This window comes from Hippoglossus stenolepis, chromosome 1, assembly GCF_022539355.2.
Source record: "Hippoglossus stenolepis isolate QCI-W04-F060 chromosome 1, HSTE1.2, whole genome shotgun sequence".
NCBI classification, from domain to species: domain Eukaryota; kingdom Metazoa; phylum Chordata; class Actinopteri; order Pleuronectiformes; family Pleuronectidae; genus Hippoglossus; species Hippoglossus stenolepis.
Window position 1 is genome coordinate 16,884,793 of NC_061483.1, and position 20,190 is coordinate 16,904,982.

General features: G+C 40.8%; 1 protein-coding gene across 1 annotated transcript; it reads right to left on the bottom strand.

The window, feature by feature from the left end:
• Positions 1 to 222: 222 nt before the first annotated feature.
• On the bottom strand, positions 223 to 19,619 carry syt9a (synaptotagmin IXa). Its single transcript, XM_035161766.2, has 7 exons — positions 18,947 to 19,619; positions 11,804 to 12,299; positions 10,693 to 11,248; positions 4,826 to 4,946; positions 4,558 to 4,729; positions 4,201 to 4,330; positions 223 to 907 (listed from the first exon to the last, which is right to left on the bottom strand). Exons 1-7 carry the CDS (start codon positions 19,092 to 19,094, stop codon positions 839 to 841), a joined length of 1,692 nt encoding a protein of 563 aa, XP_035017657.1. The 5' UTR covers positions 19,095 to 19,619; the 3' UTR covers positions 223 to 838.
• Between the last annotated feature and the right edge of the window lie 571 nt (positions 19,620 to 20,190).

Consider the following 20,190-nt stretch of genomic DNA (forward strand, 5'->3'; position numbering starts at 1 on the left):
GCATGCATAATCTGCTCACAGTCCAATTCAGTGTTTTGTCTGAAACCTCTGATACGCTACCTTTTCTAACTTTTTCCATTTAAATGTCCATATTTTATTGTTTCACAGGTTTTCTAGTTGTTGCCTGTGTAGAATCCATAGACTGTAAACCAAAAGGTGAATAGAAAAATCATTGTGCAATTAAATTATACTGCACACAAAAAAAGGGAGCGGGCAAAGATCAACAATTGAGTTTTTTTTAATGGAATAATATTTATTGATAACATTTAACATATTTTACTTACAGATACTTTGTCTAGAAATCGACCTTCACTGCACATCAACTGACAGAACAACACACTGTATTCCCAAAAGATAAAACAGAAACAAACAACTGAGGAGGAAATATCCCATCAAACCGTGACCTCATGCACCAATTCACCACCAAATTAAAAAAGAATCAGTATGGCAGCTCAACTGGTTGTAAGTACAATGTGCAAAATACAGACTCACCTCATTGAAACAGGTAACAAGTAACAAGACTATGTTTTAAAAAAAAGAACAGTAACTACTGTTTAAACCCAGGAATAGCAGACACTTAAAATGTCTGCATGTGTGTCTTGTTTTTCTTATTGAACATCATAGAAAAGAAAACATCCATCTCTGCGTTCATTCAACATGCAACTGATCCGACTGAACAGAGCTCGAGACGGTTTGTCTCTCGTTTCCATAGAAGTTTGTGGATGTCTGCATCCTTCTTTCAGGAGCGTGTGTATGCAGCGCACAGCGGCACCACCGTCCAAAGGTACAGCCGAGGCTCCGGGTTGATTCGTGCTCTCAGGTGAATTGTTATTCAAGGCTATGGGGAGGGAGGCGTCCTCAGAGAGTTACATGATCCTCCCTGGCTACTTCCTGTGGTCCCCTGGTACTGTAGAAAAACAATCAACAATACCAAGAGCTTTACCATGCATGGAAATACAGGGTACATATATCACACAGTTGTATTAAGAGATGTGCAGTCCCATCAAATAAAGCTTGAGTCTTTTTTTCCCCCCCATCTCATAACATCTCATCAGCAAAGTGATGAATTGGGAAATAAAAGAAACGGTGAATCCCTCCCAATTCACTTCTTTGTGAAGTTAGTTTATTTATGTATTCTCTATTCTCTATTGGAATAGACTGCGCCACTGTGGGTGTTTTGTTTGCTGATTCCAAACAAGGGGATGAAAGCTTTTTTTCAGGCAAAGTGGCTTACCTGGCAAACAAACCTGTGAACAGATCTGTACTTTGAAAACTATCAAACTGCAGCTCTCTGCAGTTTGGGAAGTGGCGTGAGGATCAAAAAAGAACAACTTTGACTGAAATAACTTGGGAGGAAGTGAATAATATATGTAATTTCTTGAGGCACCAATGAAGATTTCAAAGTACTACTCATCCAAATAACCCCAAAGAAACATAACAAGCTCAATTTTCAGTTTTCTCCCTCCATCACTGTGTCTACGTTTTTTTTTTTGAAGCGCACAAACTCACACAATAAAGAGCTTTTTCAGGCTGAGTGCACAGATCAGAGACAAAATCCTTCAACTCTTCTGCAGACTTCCTCCTCTCTGCCGTTCATATCTTCTCTGTGGTTTGTGTAGCTCTGTCCCTAATCCACACTCTGTTCTCTGCAAATCACAAAAAATCTAAAGTCTCTCCAATGGTAGATTTTTGACTAATTTTGTATATTTTATTTGCCACATTAAAAATGTTAACTACCATTAGAGAGCTGAGTTGGTTTCAAATCTGGACCCAGGTGTAACCTAACATGCCTGGGGCTGAATCACATTAGAGCGTTGTCTACTTTGTCTCCCTCGCTGGTTTCCCACTGCACTATCTAAAAACACTAGGGAGATAAAGAATATAAACGCTCTTGAAGATAGGTATAGAAATCTTTTCGTATTAACCAAGATAACTACGACTGAAAACTGGCCTCTTTAGACTTAAAAAAATGTGTTTGCACTAGGTACTGCACATCTAGACTGTCCTGGGATAACATTTTACGGAATGCCGACCTCAAGCTGCCATAGTCATTATGACATATTGCATAGAGTGACAAAGTCAGTGTTAGTTTGGAAGGAGGCGTTTACAAAATACAGGCTTTTCCTCTTTGAAACCAATAATCAACATTCTTTTTTGTCATCAATGTTTGTTTCACAATGTTGACAATAACGTCCTCCAACCTAAAGGACTTATTATTATATCCTAAACTACAGTACTTCCCTGCACTTATAACCAAGTTGATTTATGTGCTCAAGTGTACTGATAAGGACTACTTGTAACCGTGACAACACAGGTCCAATGCACCTGCCATCATGGCACTAGTTTAGACCCATGCTCCTCTGGGTCACATCAGAGGGTTGGGACAAATGAGCCATGTGGTCATTTAGTGTGGAAGACACGTGTGCATCACCATGGTAACTTTGGCAGAAGATTTGTGTCCACAATCAGATTGAGATATGTTCCTTCAGTGAAACAGCATCACCCTCAGTGGAACCAATATGATCTCAATGGAGAAATCAGACGCACAATGGTTCTGTGTGTCTCAGGATGACGTATAACCCGTCAATAAACCTCTCAGCCAATAGAAGATATAGATTTTTTTCTACTTTGATCTTCAGTAGCTTGCAGACAAATTCCCATTGCTGCTGACCAAAAATCTTTTCACAGCCTCACTGTAAGAACACACTACTGTATCGGTGAATACTAATGAAGCCACTGTGCTGGACTGGGCAGCGATTGGGCTTTGTCACTTATTCCTTTACAGTTTCTGCAGTTTTTCTTCCAGCAATCCTCTCTTTAAAAATCTACATCTTTATATTGTAAAATCTTATTTTTCTTGCACATCTTGTTTGACACAGTTGATTTGCCTCTTCTAATTTTGTCTTGCCTTTACCTTCAAATATTAAAGTGCAATGTGCTTGAAGTGCTAAATAATGCTCTATATCCAAGCTAAAATTATATACAATTAGAATTGCACTGCACTTCTGTCCTGACTGATATTGTTCATTTCATTGTACTTTGAAAAGACTGGGCGTTGTGAGGACTGGAACCTGCAGATCTCAAACTTCATTTCTTGACAATGTTCCCTGCAAATTAGAGTTATCAAACAAAACAAATGTTCATGCTCATTCCTTATGAATGGATACACACCAGCCCCAACGTTAAAACCACAGACATGGCAAGTGAGCAACATTGATGATCTTGTCACAGTGGCACCTGTCAACAGTAAGTTACTGAAGTTAATGTGTTGGAAGCTGAGAGACTTTGACAGGGGCCATGTTGTGATGGTTGAACAACTGGGTCAGATCTCTGAAAAATTAGGGTCTTGCGGGTTGTTTTCTATTATGCAGTGGTGAGGACCTATCAACTGGTCTAAGAAAGGATAGCCAGTGAACTGTCAACAGGGTCATTGGTGCCCGACACTTATTGATGAATGTAGGGAATAAAGGCAGAACCCATGTGTTCCGATCCCACAGAAGAACTGTAGCACAAAAATCTCTAAAGCTTGCTGGCTTTGATAGAAGGCTCTCGAAGCTGCGTCACAGCTTGCTGTGTTGACGCGGACCACTCAGAGTGCCTATGATGACCTCTGTCCATGGCAGAACTGCCCACGACGTGCTCATGAGTGTCAGAACTGGACCATGAGAGATGGAAGAAGGCGGGCTGGTCTGATGAATCATGTTTTCTTTAAATCATGCAGATGGCCGGGTGTGTGTGAGTTATTGACCCTGAGGAGGAGATGGCAGCAAGATGCACTATGGGAATAAGGCAACCTGGTGGAGGTGCTATGATGCTCGGGGCAATGTTACTTTGACGCATACCATCTGCATTACTTAAATATGAATGCATACCATGTACCCTCATCCCGGTATTCCCTAGTGGACCCGTTCAGTATAGTTCACCCTGCCATGCTGCAAAAATTGCTCAGGAATGGTTGAAGGAATATGTTAAAGGTGAGGATCCAGCATCTGATGGAGGGATGGAGACCCCACCTCACAATTAACAGGATATGATGCTAACGACCACAGGTCACCTTCAGAGGCCTTGTGAAGCCCGTGCCTTTCTGAGTTGAGGCTGTGTTGCAGACACACATGTGACCTACACCATATTGGGGCTGGTACTTTTAATATTGTAGCAGATCAGTGTATGTCCCCCCCCATCACAGTAATGCCAACTCACCTCGACAAGAGGATGCCAGTGGGCGACAGGTTTCCGTGGATATGTGAGCATTTCACCCCAGTGGTCTCGACCAAGGCTGTCTGCATCGTTACCGACTCGACACACTCCAATCACCTCATTATGGCCCACGCTGTAGGAGCAGGAGAGAGAGAGGGGGAAGAAATGTGATCACGACAAACCTGCATTCCAAAAATAACGCTGCATTACATCCTGAGTGGAGGAAAAAATGACATGAAGCTGTCAAACTATTTGTGTGATAGGAATTTCAGTCAAATCATTTCATTGCGCTTTGAAAGTATTTCATCTTTTTTTTTTTCATGCAAAACTGATATGAATGAATATGTAAAGGTTCCTTACCGGTCATAGTCCATCACTGCAATCAGAAGGCTGATCTGCTCTATGTTTTCTGGAGGAACATCAAAGACAATAGCCTCATTGTACACTGGATTCAAAGTGTTCCTCTTCGTCGACGTCTTCCTCTTCTTCAGTCGGCGACCATCACACATTAAAGAAACCTTCACGTACGGGTCTGTGAAAGTGAGAGAAACGGAATGGGAAGTCATTCATTTCCATTCAGGATTCCAGTGAGACCCTGTAGTTGTAGACAGTATCAGATTGTAATTACCAGATGCACCGGTGATATCCATGGCCTTCAGATTTCGAGCCTTTATCATGGTAATAGTCAATCTGCCTGCAGTTGGCAAGTAACAGAGTGAAAACATCAGATCCCCGAGGTCCACGTTATCCTGAAAGACAACACAAAACATATTATACCATACCATAAGATTTCTGTTCATGGTGTTTTACTGTTTTTTGTCATGTATGTTCCTGTTGCATTTACATGGATAAAAACAACATGATAGGCACTCTTAATAAGAGAGCCTTTATTTCTGGCTCCGCTGCTTCTCCCTGCTGCACATCAGCCGAAGGTGAAGAATAATGGCATGGCCCTTTGACACTTGGTTACAGAGCTGAAATGTGTTTCAGTTAAGGAATACTCTCCTCTGTCAGATGGCTCAAATAAAAGCCTCCCACATTTCACCCAACAGGGAGTCTTCTGTCCAACTGCAGGGAAGCCAAGAGCTGACTTGTCACTTGCTCTTAAAATAGCTTCACTAAAGAAGTGAGAACCAGGAAAACACACAATCGTGTCGGGCGAACAACTCGTACAGTAGAATCTCTGATCTACTGAGCTACTCCTCCACTGCCCTTCCCTGATTTACACACACACTTCTTTTATCTCTATTACCATTTGTCTTGATTGCTGAGCGCGAATGTCGTCTTCTGTAATGTGACACTTGTTTTTAACTGTGATCTCTATCTGTGAATGGGCCAGTGTGAGTGTGGGAGAAAGCAAAGGAGGGAGAGATGTGGAGCTATGGAGAGAGCAGAAAAAGAGTTGTCTCTTGACATGGCTCTTTAGTTACAGTCAGAGTCAAGTATTCAACAAGGCTATGGTGTAAGGCAGTTGAGTTTGCATGATAGATTACCGACAACCTTTTAGAGAATGCATTTAACGTCACAGAAGGAACCCACAGGCTTATGCTGCATTGTCCGTGGTCTTTTTGCACACCGGAGATACAGGTGGATAGAGAGAGATTAGTGCCATGGTTCATGTGCTCCAGAATCACTCTCAGGCAACAAATGTCTTTTATTACCTCCTGGTCGAACGTTACACTGCACTCTACTATAATCGGCTGAATCCCATATTTCACAAGTGACACAGAATGTATTCAGGTGTGTTCTAGCACATTAAAATGCAAAACCATCAATCAGATATAACGAAAAAACATAAAAACCGCAAGCCACATGTAATAGTAATAAAATATATTTCTTTTGTCTGCATTTCCATTGCTTCAAAATCATAAAAAAAACCAGTCTCTCCCGTCAACTTACAATCTGCTTCTACCGCAGAGAAAAACAAGCCAAATCTGGCAGTGAAACAACCCATATGGTCCATCCCACCAGAAATCATCACTAAATGATAATCATGGCAATTCTACCCATTAAGTGAAACAGTCTGTACAGTGAATGTGACAAATGGGTTCTGCTGCAATGGTAACAACCTATGAGGGACTGTGTGTGTGTGTGTGTGTGTGTGTGTGTGTGTGTGTGTGTGTGTGTGTGTGTGTGTGTGTGTGTGTGTGTGTGTGTGTGCGCATGAGTTGGGTCTGAAACTGTAAGAAAAAAAAAGAGATCCATGAATGACTTCCTCGGAAATCAGTGAAAAACACTTGATCTTACAATGTTGAAGAAAGCAGATATAATAACATTTTCTGCATCCTTCCATACAGTTTTATTTTTCTATTAATCTTGCGTACAAACATACAAACCAACCAACTGGTAGCTAGAACATTCAGTTCCTGTCATGAACATATTAGGTAAAGTACTGGCATGATGTTCAGGCACATTTTAATATTGAATGTCTTTTGGTTTACACCTTTGCCAATGTTCTCATTAAACAATGTTGGTTTTGTTAAATGTTTATACTGCAAAGTACTAGCTTTGTACATTCTTGTGTTTTTTGCGCAGGCTTCTCCCTCTAACAAACTATGCATGAAATATGCATGAACTTGTTCTTGTTCAACCAATCCGCTGGCCATGGCACTGACTGCAGACATTCATGCACCCTGACTGGATCAAGCACTGATCCATGTGTCTATTAACGTGTTAAGATGGTGTTAAGTTGGTGAACTTTGCCTCTGAGCTCTCACTCAAGATAGAAAATGCTTACAAAGTGAGACCAGATCTACATGGACAGGGAGAACTCTGATGCTCCTCAAACTGCTTGAGTCCCACTCGTGCAACATTCCACATTGTAATTCAATACATAACACTATATATACAGTCGTACAGTATACTCTTACTGCAGTTAGTCGACAAAAATGAATGTACTAGTGTACATTTTGTTCTGGGTTTGGATGGCACTTTTATCTCTCCATTTCCTCTCCATCAACACCACACTCAAGTGAATATACTTTGCACATAATCATCTTTGAATAAACTACTCAATTCCTTGTTCTTTTATGTTCTCAAAACCCAGTGAGAATGTGAATGTGGGGCACAGCTGCTGACTTTGTTGATGCCAAGTGGGGTTGTGATGTCCATAAATATGACTTGCACTGTGTAAAGGGACAAGCTTGGCCTGATTGGCCGAGAACCTACATGTAAGTCTGGTGGACTTTATAAAGACGGCTTGAGGGATCTATGTAACTCTCCTCTGATTTCACCATTTACAGGTTACAAGAAGAAGGCACATATACAGAGAAAGCGTGAGAGAAAGACCGAGACAGACTCGCAGAGAGCAGAAGGGTTCTGGCTGCCAGTATTTTTAGAGGCCATGAGTAGGAAGATTTTTTTTTTGGTCTCCAGCTACTGTATGTGTTGCTTTTGTGCTTTAAACCATGCAGTGGCTGACAAGTTGATATCTGCTGCAATCAGTAGCCTGAAGAATATACAGATAGGCACCATTTTCTACAGGGAAGTTATACACATCTGAAAAAAAAGCTAGAGTGCACTCAGTAAAGCCCCAACCTTTGCCAAGACTAAATATGCCTGAAGTTCTTTGAATTATTCCCTTGGATATTGAAGGAAATTTAAAAAAATGCAATATCTTGCAATGTTAAAGAAATGAAAGTGTCCAGATTCAGGCCAAATCTCAGGTCAGGTTAAATGGTAAATTGCCAATAGGTGCGAATGTGAGTGTGAATGTTTTTTCTCTGTGTGTCAACAGTGTGAGAGGCTGGTGACCTGTTTAATGTGCAGAGGCCTCTCACCCAATGTCAGCTGGAGTCGACACGAGCACCCACAACCCTCAAAAGACAAGCAACCTAGCTGATGGACAGATGGACGAATGGAAGGATGGATGGATGGATGGATGGATGGGTGGACATTTGTATGCAAGCTTTAAAGTACTTGAACATATTTCAATATCAGTGATGGATATGACAAAAATTACATAATTTCAACCAGTGTATCCCACCACGCCTCAGCTTTTACGCCATAAGAGCAGCTTGGCCGACATCTACTACAACCTTCCTCCCTGATGCATCGATGAAGCACTAATGTTGGCAATAAACTTATCAATTTAACTATAATGTAGAATTCACAATCTGTTCATACGATCCTCAATAGCAACATTCCAACACTGGCAAATGCTGTCATTCCAGATAGCTTTCTGACATTGCCAAGCATCCCTAAAGGTAAACTGTTTCAACTTGGCTCTCTGGTTCTTTATAACTGGCAGCTTGACGGACTAGTCCCATATCTCTTTGCTTCGTTTCAGGCTACTTCCATCATATGACGCTGCCTTGCAGCTTCCTTCTATCACTTTCCCAAGATATTATTTCTTTCCGGGATGATTTGTGTTCCCTTCTCGCAGTTGGGCAGAGAAATGAATTGAATCTAAGGCAGAGTATCCATCTGTACTATGTGTTTTTTGTCAGGTACAACTCTATAGCTTGGTTATTTTGCATGATACAATTTATCAGTAAACAAATACATGTTATATAGCAGTTAAAGTGCAGTTTCCACATACACTGACAGAATTAAATCAAGGAGCAAAATTTATTTAGTCTCAAAACCCTACAGTTTTTCAAGTGCCAAATTAGATTTGAGATCTGAGGTCTTGTAAACATAATTAAGTTTTAATACATATGATCACGAAACTGGATAACATCAACTCTAGTTTCAAAATCCTACATTAAATGCAAAAGCACAATTCAAAGTGTCAGGCGGTGCAGAACTCAACCCCACCCATGAACAAAAACCTCCAGTCGAATAATCAGAAAGTGACTGATTGCCATATTCACATTCTGATTCAAGTTGATATTTTGCAATATGCAACCTTACATTTTTTTCTTTTTTCAGGAGAAACTGAGCGTGGTGTTGATTAAATTTGATGTACAGGTGATAAATATGTCGCCTTTCACATGTTGTTCTGCTTCTATAAAACTGGAGCACCATCTGGCTGTTAAAACAACATTCATACACAAAGGTGATACACAAAGGAGCAGTCATTCACAAGGAAAGCATGAATGACCATGAAAATGATTATGTGATGCAGTTGTGTTGTGTGAGAGACCGAGGGCAGAAAAACACACAATTTCAAGGTGGTTTTTCAAGGTGTTTCTCGGCTAAATTACATTCATAACATTACTGTAGTGGTTGTATTTAGCCTGGATTGAGAGGTGGATCAGTAGGGCACATAGAAGCAGGTTACTAAGGTACAAAGCTCATTAAATTGGAATGGCTGCTGTGTAAGTCCTTTACATACGCTGCACATGCAACATTGTAAAAAACGTGTTGCTGAGAATTCTGAAGGCTGCAGCATTGAAAGAAGAATACTTGAGCAGTCAGACAATAACCCCACATGCTAGACAAAAGTATTGGGAAGAGAAATTATGATCCAAGCTGACCATTGGGAACATTCATCACAGTTTACAGACCATCTGACCGTGGCTGTTGGGGACGTTCTAGTTGCCACGTTTCCACCAAAATCCAAGCAATAACTTTTATGAGTAAAATGCTACAACAGCTATGAAAACGTAGCCCATTTATATATATGACAATTTAACCCATTTACTCATATGAAACTTCAACCATGATGAAAAAGAAAACATATTTTCCTTTAAACCGCTCTGCTTCATTGATCTTGCCTCAATGATCTTCCTGGGATGAAATACATTGTCGGGAGCAATCAATAGCATGGAGTCTTATTAATGCTACTCAGGCATGCCATGAAGAACAGGATCAATTGCACATTACACCTGGTTAAACTCTCGCATCCATCCCAGATGCCTATCAATGAGAGCAATCACTGGAAGCATACACTCATGAATATTTACGGACATTGTCCATGACACAATAGATTTGTCACATATCTTTCAGATGTGTTATGTAACTGGGAAAAAGCCAAAAAGAGCTGGTTAAGCATATGCTAGCAATTGTGGATACTTTATAAATTTTTATTCTGAAATAAAAGGTTTTGGTCAGACTGATTCTCTCTCGCTACAGATACCATTTTTTATTCAATAACTAGCTCTGAAAAGGCAATAAAACAAATGTGTGAAAATATTATATATTTGTACAGATGTGTGAGAAGGATTTCTGCAGTGGCTGGTCTGGTATTGAGCAGACACTTCATCCGTCAGTACTAGACTCTCTATCTCACAACAGAGAGAGACAGAGCACAGTCATCAAGAGAAATCATCTTCATCAAAGCGAGACCTGTTCACCTCACCTACCAACTCATCTTCCTCTTGTTTGTTCGGAGCCCACAGCTCAGAGTATTTAAAAAGCAGACATTTCTATCTTATACTTTATGCCATCAATGTGAGGCTCAAATGTGGACCAGACATGAGGCTCTCATCATAGTCGCAGCAAATCTGTAAGATGTGATAAAACACTTCTTGCCATGTGTGATAATAATTTCAATATTTCCCTAAATATAACAAAGCAAACTTATCGTTATGAACAGAAGTGCTGACTCACCGTGGAGACATACTGGATTTCCCGGCAGAGTTTTGTCTCCCGTGGGAAATCGGCCAGATCCAGGAAGTTGTCCACAACCACTTGGCCAATAATGTCATGGCGAGAAAAGCGGTCAAAGTCATAGACACTGAAGTGCAGCTTGCGTGTAGGAAGCTCAGAGTACGCCACAGGAAACAGGAAGACCTCGTCAAACACAGGGTTCAGCGTCTTGCGGTGCACCTTGGTCTGGTGTTTGGTCATACGATCGGGCAGCAGATAGATCTTAACGTAAGGATCAGAGGTACCGGAGAAGTCCTTGGCTGGCAGGTCCTCTGCTTTGTGGATCTTAACTATTAGCTGCTCCTGGTCACAGTCAAATTTGAGGATGAAGCTGAGGCGTCCACAGCCTCCTCCTCTGTGATTTACTTCATCTCCCTCAAGGGAGCGCTGTTTGTAGAGCTCGGGTTTGAGACGGCCGAGGCCCAGTCCCATTCCAGTGAGGGAGTCCTGCCTTTGGAACTGGGCCACGTTGAAGTCCGGGTTAGACAAGTTCATATGTCTACGAATCGTCCCTTGTCTGTGGGCAGAGGTAATCAACAAGACACGCCATTATACAGCAACAGGTTTAATCAGAAAGAACATATGAAGACATTCATGTCCGGATTGGACAATTTCTGCACCTTTATAGTTTACACCGATACTGTGCATCAAAGCAGGAGCTACTGTCCCCGACACATGTATGTAGCCAGGCAGAGGGTTAAATATTATAATGAATAACTAATTAATCCGTCACTGATCTGCAAATTATGTTTTTAAAGAGTGTTTAAATGGCTTCACATTTAACGTACGACCATGTAATGCCATAACCACAACCTTTCCATATAAGTAAACATGCTGTAGTTGTCATACTGGGATACTGCTGAAAAACAAACAATAAAAAAAAACCTTGGCATTAAACAAGGTTTTGCAGAATCATCTTATATCGATGTTTTGGTCTGGCAATAATTTGAGTACTGATCAGTTCAAACACTAATTAATATTAGACTTGAAGAAAGGAAGTATTAAGTAAAAACTATTATAAGCTTTGCAGTAATTCTGCCTTAGCCAAAGAAATCAGAAATCTTCAACTGACCCAATTTCAGCCATTGTGCGACCAGATGGTGGAGGTTCAGTGGTCTGTCTCTGCATGCGAGGGTTAGTGTGGACTCCATTTTCCCGACTTTTAGTCTGGGCGTCCAGTGGGATGTCTGGAGACGTGTGACTGATCTTCATGGCTGCCTCAGGCGTGGCCAGGACCACGGGTGGCGGTGACACCGGAGTGACCGGAACCTCCACCGACACAACAGATGCCACAGGAGTGGGCTCTCTGGCGATGGAGCATAGTGAGGATTCAAGGCGGCCGTGCGGCGGTGGGTCCACGGCTGTGTAAACTGGCTGTCTGGGTGCATGCTGTGAGGGCAGAAGGCTCATGGTTGGGTGGAGGTGCCCATGGGTCTCCTTGGTGGTGGGGGAGAGGACACGCTCTCTCCATGGTATCCAGCAGAGCTTCCAGGAGACGAAGAGAGAGACTCCAAACAGGGCTAAGCCACAGGCAGTCACCACCAGTGACAGCAGACTCACTGATATATCTGAGAAGGTGACAAGAGACACAGGAAATAAGGCTCTGACAGTGGATTCACTTTGATTCCTGGTTTGTTGCAAAGTCAAGATTTGACCCCATTTACCATCTTACGCCACTTTTATACGTTTTATAGTTTGAAAACTCTTCTAAAATATTGAATCACAGTGTTATTACAGTAACACTCAGGGGCATGTGATGTGTTTGGCTGTTTTTTCATTCAGCTGTGGTGTCACATTAGAGGAATGTGTTGGAACAAATCACTTCTTTGGATTACCTAACAAAAAAACTTGGTTTGTTATAACTGGGACGGTAGCTTTCTTTCTCTTCTCTCCTTTTCTCTTCTATTGTTACAAAGAATCCCTCAGAAGATTAATTAGGATTAACTACAATTATTTAATTATCCTGCAGCCTCATATCTGTCCCCCAAGTGGAGTGTGCCCCACGCTGTATTTTCAGTCCTTTGCAGATAACAGCAGACTAATAGTTTGTTAAAAGAAAAGCAGCATTCAATTCATGTTCATACACACACTGTGTAATACTGTAAAAGCTGCTGAGCTGTTATTTTATTCACGTGAAAAAGTTTGGAATAAACTTGGAAAGAGGACATCTCATTAGAATAAATCAAGGTTACAATATACTGTGTAGGTCTATGGTTGCAACAATATAATTGTGCAAATAAATGAACACAAAGTGAGTGGCTTTCAGTAGAGTGCACCTCTGCCCAAGGCCCCATTTAGATTCCATCAAGCTGCACCAAATTACACACGCTAAAAGAATTCAGTCCCCTAAACATGTTGAGTTTTTTTTACCTCAAGATCCATGAATTATTCTGGGAAATCAGTGAAAGTGTTTTAAAAAATTTAATAAACACCCTTTCACGCAAAATTTAACAGGCTCTTCTCTGGCCCATTACCCAGCCCTTCACCAAGTTTCAAAGAATTTGTTCTGTAGTTTTTGTGTAATCCTGCAAACAGACAGACACACAGAAGAATGGCAATGAAACATAACTTTATCGGGGAAGTAAAAATTGTAAACTAATCAGCATCAGCACTGAAAGTTAGAAACCAGCTTATTTTATTTAAGTAGAAGCCAAGCTAAATTGCCGTCCTGCTCTCCAAACTGTAAAGAGTCGACTTTAGTTTTACAGCTTTGCTCTTTCTCTTCTGCTGAAGAGGTTGTTACACAAATCACACACCAGTGAAAGTGGCAGATAAGGGTTGAGTAAAATGAAGGTTGACATAAATTAACCATCTCGTGAACCCTAAACTCAAACTCTGTATAGCTAAATCAGATTACCCGGACATGTTCCAGTAAAAATGCTATGCTAACTTTTATGCCCAACATAAATTGAAGTTAAGGCACCTGTGGGCAAGAGCAGCAGCAGTGTTTTCAGCGGGAGCATAAACGTTTTACAGGAGTATCACACCGCGGGCCTGAGACTGTCGAGAAAGAGTTTATGGATTTGAAAACACGACGGTGAATATTCCTGCGGTGCGTTTGTTTACACCAGCGCAGGGTGTGCGAGTCACCGTGGAGAGGCAGGAGAGGTGTGGTGCAACAGAGTCACCGAAGGCTGCCTGAATCATCTCGGCTCTCCAGAAGTGGGTGGAAGGATAAATCAGAGAACCTGCTGCAACATGGCAGCACTGAGGTCCAAACTGTGACTCCATGCAATAAAAACACGAGTTTTGTAAAAAAATGAAATAATAATGTTACCAGTCAAAAGATTTTCTTTCTTTGCTTTTTTTCCCTCCTGCCTTTGCACTGTCATCATTGTCAACACACAAGAACTGTTCAGAGGAAAGTATTGTCACAATTTCACACATTTAATGTTGGTGATGTAACGTGGGTTTGAGGTCAGCTCGAGGTGCAACTCCCTCTCGTACATCCTGTGAATACACTGAGATAAAAATCCATTCAACAGACATCCAATTAGATTGATTCAGGATTTAGAAGATGTGCTGTGTAAAAATGATCACTAGTTTAACACCAATCACAAACATATGAAGAAGCATATGACAAACTAAAATATCTTTTTACAGCTTGGGTCCCTAAGACCCCAAAAAAATAGGTTTGGAGCAATTGTCGTATCAGGCTGATGACATTTTTAAAGTATGTTTCATACATTTAAGATAAGATTAGGTGTAAATGTTTGTCCAAGAAAAAATTGTGATTTATACCTTTTGAAAATCTTTAAACAGAATCTGAATCGGATTTATGATGTCAAATCAAATAAATAGATTTCTGATTAGTGCAGTAAAATAATGACAAGTCAAATAGCATTAGGATGTTAATGATTGATGATTTAATGAGCCGTATATTCAATATGTATGTGTATATATTCTAATCCCTTTTCACACCAGCTGATAAACTGTATCAGTAAAGGCTTGGTTTGAGGAGCTGCTGGTCACATTGTTAAGGATTGAGAACATTTGTAAGTTTCTCACACTTGGTGTAATTATATAATTACCACTAAGCTGTACCTTTACATACATCCACTGGATGGAGGAACAGTTGCTTTGCTGTTAGCAGATAATGATAATAAGCATTATAAATATGGTCCTAGACTTTAAAGGGATGGACCAGCCCATGTGGCAGCCATCAGGAGCAAAGGGCACAGGTCTTGATATCCATCACTAATTCAGTAAATGACATGTTATTAGAGCTGCTGATGTATCATGAGAGTCATACCTTGCATCCATCATGATGCTGTTTTCAAGTCGATCTCAATAATGATGATTCAGATACCTATATATTGACAGCATTACTGGTCCCCTCTGAACTGGCTGTTAACTGACTGCTAACCTTTCATTACTGGAACTGATGAGGGAGAAACAGTCGTCATTCTATGCAAAAATGCATACAAAATTTTGATAATTAAATTAGTATGATAAAGCGTTTTAGTGTTAAATATTTGGGACCAAATTTTGTTCTAAAAATAAATTTGGAAAGCAGCCACTCGCTTTGTCAAACTCCGATAATTAAAACATCACAGTTCTGAAAGATGTGATGCAGTTAATCCAGTTTAGATCCGATTTTTTTTAATGAAATCACATCATTGACCTTTCATAAAAATGTTGCTTCTTGTCTTACATACTGACTGTTTTTAATGAGGCAAAATAAACGTGTGTGTATTTTGAGGCAGCTGAATATGGTTTTACTATAATGTTAATCTGCATGTGCCGGAGTGAACTGTTGCCCAGCAACAACTGTTGTAGGAGAAGCTGGTTTGAAGGTGGGAGGACAGACATTGTAGGTGAAGATTATCCTGTTTTATTTGTAGAAAACCATGTCCACTGATGGTTTATACATGTTCATCTACTGAACCACCTCTTTAATTATTTCATATATTAGCTGTTGATTCAGTATATTTTCAGCTACAAGCCTCTGCTTAATGATCTGTGTCTAATACTGTGCTGATTAACTTCCATCCAGCTGCTGCACTGTTTACTTTCATTTGTTGTTTTGAAATATCTTCTGAGGTAAAACAAGTCCAGGCTCCTGCACAGTGTTGTTTTAACAGCATCGGCTTTATCCTCCTGACCATGGCATTTTGTGGCCGTACCTCATCCTCTGCAAGGGCAGTGATACCGACTTATCCAGTTTATGTGCTGACAGTGCAACATGCTATTAGGTGCCTATAGGATTAAAAAAAAAAATCTAAAGAAAAATGATTAGTGTATAATTAGTGCAATTACCTAATAATTGTAATGGGTAACATTATGCCATTTTGTTTTTTGAGACAGTAATAATTGCTCTTCTTGACTAACCTATCATTGTTGAGCACATTGCTGCTCTATGAGCCAAAACTCTTTGATTAGAAAAGAAAAGAATGTTGATGTGGTTCAAAGAAGAATTTCTCATAATGAATATCATAATAATAATCCTTAAATACACATTTCCTGATGAACTTCTTTCTTTTTGTTTGAGCTATTAAGCTTGTTGTGTATCTTTATTGTGACAGGTCGACTTAATGAAGAGCTTTGACTATTACGCAAAACAATCAGTGGCTCGAAGAAACAGCAGCAGTAGCCGATATTATGTATTTTGACAGTGTTTATTACTGCAGCAATAACACATACTGTATGTGTATAATTTGTAAATATGGTGAACATAGTAACAGTTTGATGCTATAGTCTAAATGTTGCATGGTTTTACTTGGCAATGCACAGGATTGCTTTGTGACAGAATATAAGTATTTAGTTTGTTACATAAAGACAATATTATCATCATGTGCTGTGGAGCTGCATGCTTGCATTTTAAATAATAATGTTTAATCCTTACATCTTTGTTTTATTGCATACATCAATGGAAAATCATGGTTATTGAGATATGCCATTTAAAGAGTTCTTTTGAGTTATGTTATTTAGTATTTACACATTTCTTAAAATATTCCAGAGCAGTTTGCTGGTATTTCTGTTTTCGGTCTTTGGTTGTGCCTCATTTAAATTATATGACAGACACAGGATTTCTCTTCTCTGAGAAATCCTGTGTCTGCCATATAAGAGAAGAAATCTTAAAAGAGAAAAATGTTTTTAAGAACTAAGAAACTAAAACATCTCAGAACTTCTCATGCAACCATGAATCATTTTGAACTGAATTCCATCAAGCAACACATCATATTTAAAGCTTTAACTTTTTGAAATATTTACTATTAGTAATGCTGTAAAACTTAAGTTTTTGATTTGGCTTAGATGTTTATGTGCATTTTAGAGTTAATGAGACAATACAGCTTATCACACCACTATTTTTTTTCAATACGTGGTGTGGGTAAGGTAACCCAACCTCCAAATTCAGCAGTACTGGCTAATACTAGACAGACTGTGTGTGTGTCTGGTGTGTGTGTGTGTGTGTGTGTGTGTGTGTGTGTGTGTGTGTGTGTGTGTGTGTGTGTGTGTGTGTGTGTGTGTGTGGGTGCTGTCAAGAGAGCGAGCACAGTAACTCAGACAAAGTGTCCTGATAACCAGAGTATGTGTGATTTGGGAGAATAATCTGGAGAAACCGAGGGACTTGCGATCTGAGGACACTGAGCCCACAGTCAACTTGGCAGGAGGCCTGAGCGCTGCCTGGTGGAGAGGACAGACATCTGGAAGGATCCAGAGACTGCATCACTACAAAGAGGCTGGACCACATTTAGAGTACAGGACCTTCAAAGGATCTGTAGTGTAGGAGGCAAGTAAAGTGCTGAAAAAGCTAAACATGGAACTACCTACGTACTGAGAGGTTGTTATTCATCTTAAATAGAACTAGTGTAAACTGTGAGTACAATTAATATCAATACAAATTACAGAACAGGGGGGGTGTGGCTCAAGAGGTAGAGTGGGTTGTCCACTACCCGGAGAGTCTGCGGTTCGATCGCTGTCACCCCCATTCCAAAGCTGGGCAACATACTGAACCCCAAACTGCCCCTGACAGCTGTGCCGGCAGTATATGATTGATCTATGATAGAGAAAGCATCCAGCACCCAGTTATACAGCTAGCCTAACCAAGGCTGGAAACAATGGGAAACAATTAGATTTCCTCTGTCCACAAGCACTATAATCAATTTTGTCATCGCTAATCAGTCATCTGTCATCCGGATTCTAGAAAGTCTGGCCAAGACATAATCCAGCAAATAATTGATCAGTTGATATATATAACCTTATATAGGCGAGCCATCCCAGCAGCTATAACCTCACTACAGCACTGTAACAATCCCACTTTTGAAACTGATAGAGTGCAATGGAAATAACAAGACAGGATCGGCCTCTGTGATGAATGAGGGGGGTGAGAAGAGAGCTGTGAGATTAGGGAACAGAGGGAGGGAGGAGGATGGATGGGAAAGGAGTGGAAATTCAAAAAAAGGGCTTTCATGTGGTGAATACTGATTATCAGTAGTAACGCAAACTAATGGGAGTGAATCGTGCAGGAATGTGGAGTAGTGCAGTTACTGTGCTTTCTCAAATGATCGTACACACACACACACACACACACACACACACACACACACACACACACACACACACACACACACACAACTACACATGACATTCAGATAAAGATGATGTTGATGAACAGTGGTCACATTTCTTCCTCTGACTGAATTTGCAAAGGTCTTCTTTATGCATATAGCAAATGTTTAAAGCAGCAGCATGTACAGGCTGTACTGCATATAGTGAGATGAAGAATTAAATCTAGGGTAAACTTCAAAGGCAGTAGGATACAGTAAGTGTGCCACCATAGTAATACCGGCACAAGCCGAACTCATGCAGAAAAGAATTATAAAACAATAATTTTATATGATGTATCATTATGTGACTACACGATATCATTGCCTGTATATGTTGTTAAGAATGAATTTAAGATCACATATTTAGACCCATGCAGATTATGGATGCAATACTACAATTGGCTATGAGATTTTAAATGTTAGACACTCAACATTTAACATTTGTTAGGTGTATTGATATAATTGAATTTTATGATTAGTGAGCCAATCAAATGTAAAATAAAAATCCGTGTGTGAGTGTGAAAACGCTCAAATCAACACCTCCGCTCCACATTTTGGATTTTTGACGCAGAATGTTCAATGAAAAAAAGTCACATGCCCGTTCACTTAATTCAGTCCAATACGACCCTCTGCCAGAATCAGGCGCTCATGACCGTGCCCCTCACCTGAATCCGTGTAGCGTGGCCTGGCGAGGTCTCGGAAATAGTAGATAAAATTCAGGCAGTTCTCGTTCTGCACTTCCCCCTTCGAACAAAGATCTGACAGGAGTTCAAGCGCCTTTTGACAAATCTCGTCATCTCTGTCTCCAGGCATTTCCCACCAGCATCCTTATAAATGGAGGGTCTCTTTAGGCACCACCACACCACTCCACTCCACTCCGCCCGGCTGACAGTCACCTACACTCCACGCTGCTTAGCGAGTTTTTTTTAGAGTCATCCAGAGGGGCACGCCTACCCGCACGATGGAACCGTCGTGTGCTACAAAGAGCGGAAAAACCCCACTAGTCCAAGTTATCCAGAGAGCAGGTGCTCCTCCTCGCATGTGGACACATGAGGAGTTTTACGCATCATTCAGTGGACGGTCCTCTCGCGCTGCTGCTCCGGATCAAAGCCACCGGTTGAATCCACGCTCCGCCACTGCGGCGCCGTGCGCTGTCCGAGGTGCTGAAATGTGTGCGCGCCTCAGAGACACGAGGCTGCTGCTGCTGCTTCTGTCGTGTAATGTCTTCACGGCTTCAAGCGGCAACAAGCTCAGAAAAAGTTTAGAATGATTTTCTGATGAATGGAGAAAGAACTGTATCTGATCGCAGCACTACCTGTAGCCGGCGATCACTCCTCTGCCAAGACGAATCTGGTGTGGTTTTACGTGCCTGCAAGTGGCCAATCAGAGGATGGCATGGTGTTCTCCCCCTTGTGTGAGTCAAGGAATTGTCTTTATTTTTTAAATACAACATGGGATATATCACAAAAGCCCCTCGTGTATGCCTATCTTGCATTTGTTAGTTTTGTATAAGCCGCAGCTATGGACTCAGCTGCAGTGACACCCATGATTGTGTTGCCATTCACAGTTAGAAATTAGAAACACGTGCACGCATACACAGAGAGGGTGTTTATTTGTCTTCCTGTCTTTATTTTTCTATTGTTCATTATCGTTTCTGGAGTGCTCAGGGCATAATTATAATCAACACCACCTCCATATATTTCTCGTGGGACAATCAATTTCAATACTCTAGATTGTGCCTTGTTTTGCTGCCATTCTTTCTATAAAGTAGTCTTTCCAAAGGCCCCACAGTCAATTTCACATTCACTGAGTTCATTTCAGTGATTGACACGGCCAGTAATTATGACAAAGATTCTCTGTGGTGATGAATACCATTGCTCTTGAGTGGAAAAAGTAATGGCCTGAGTGT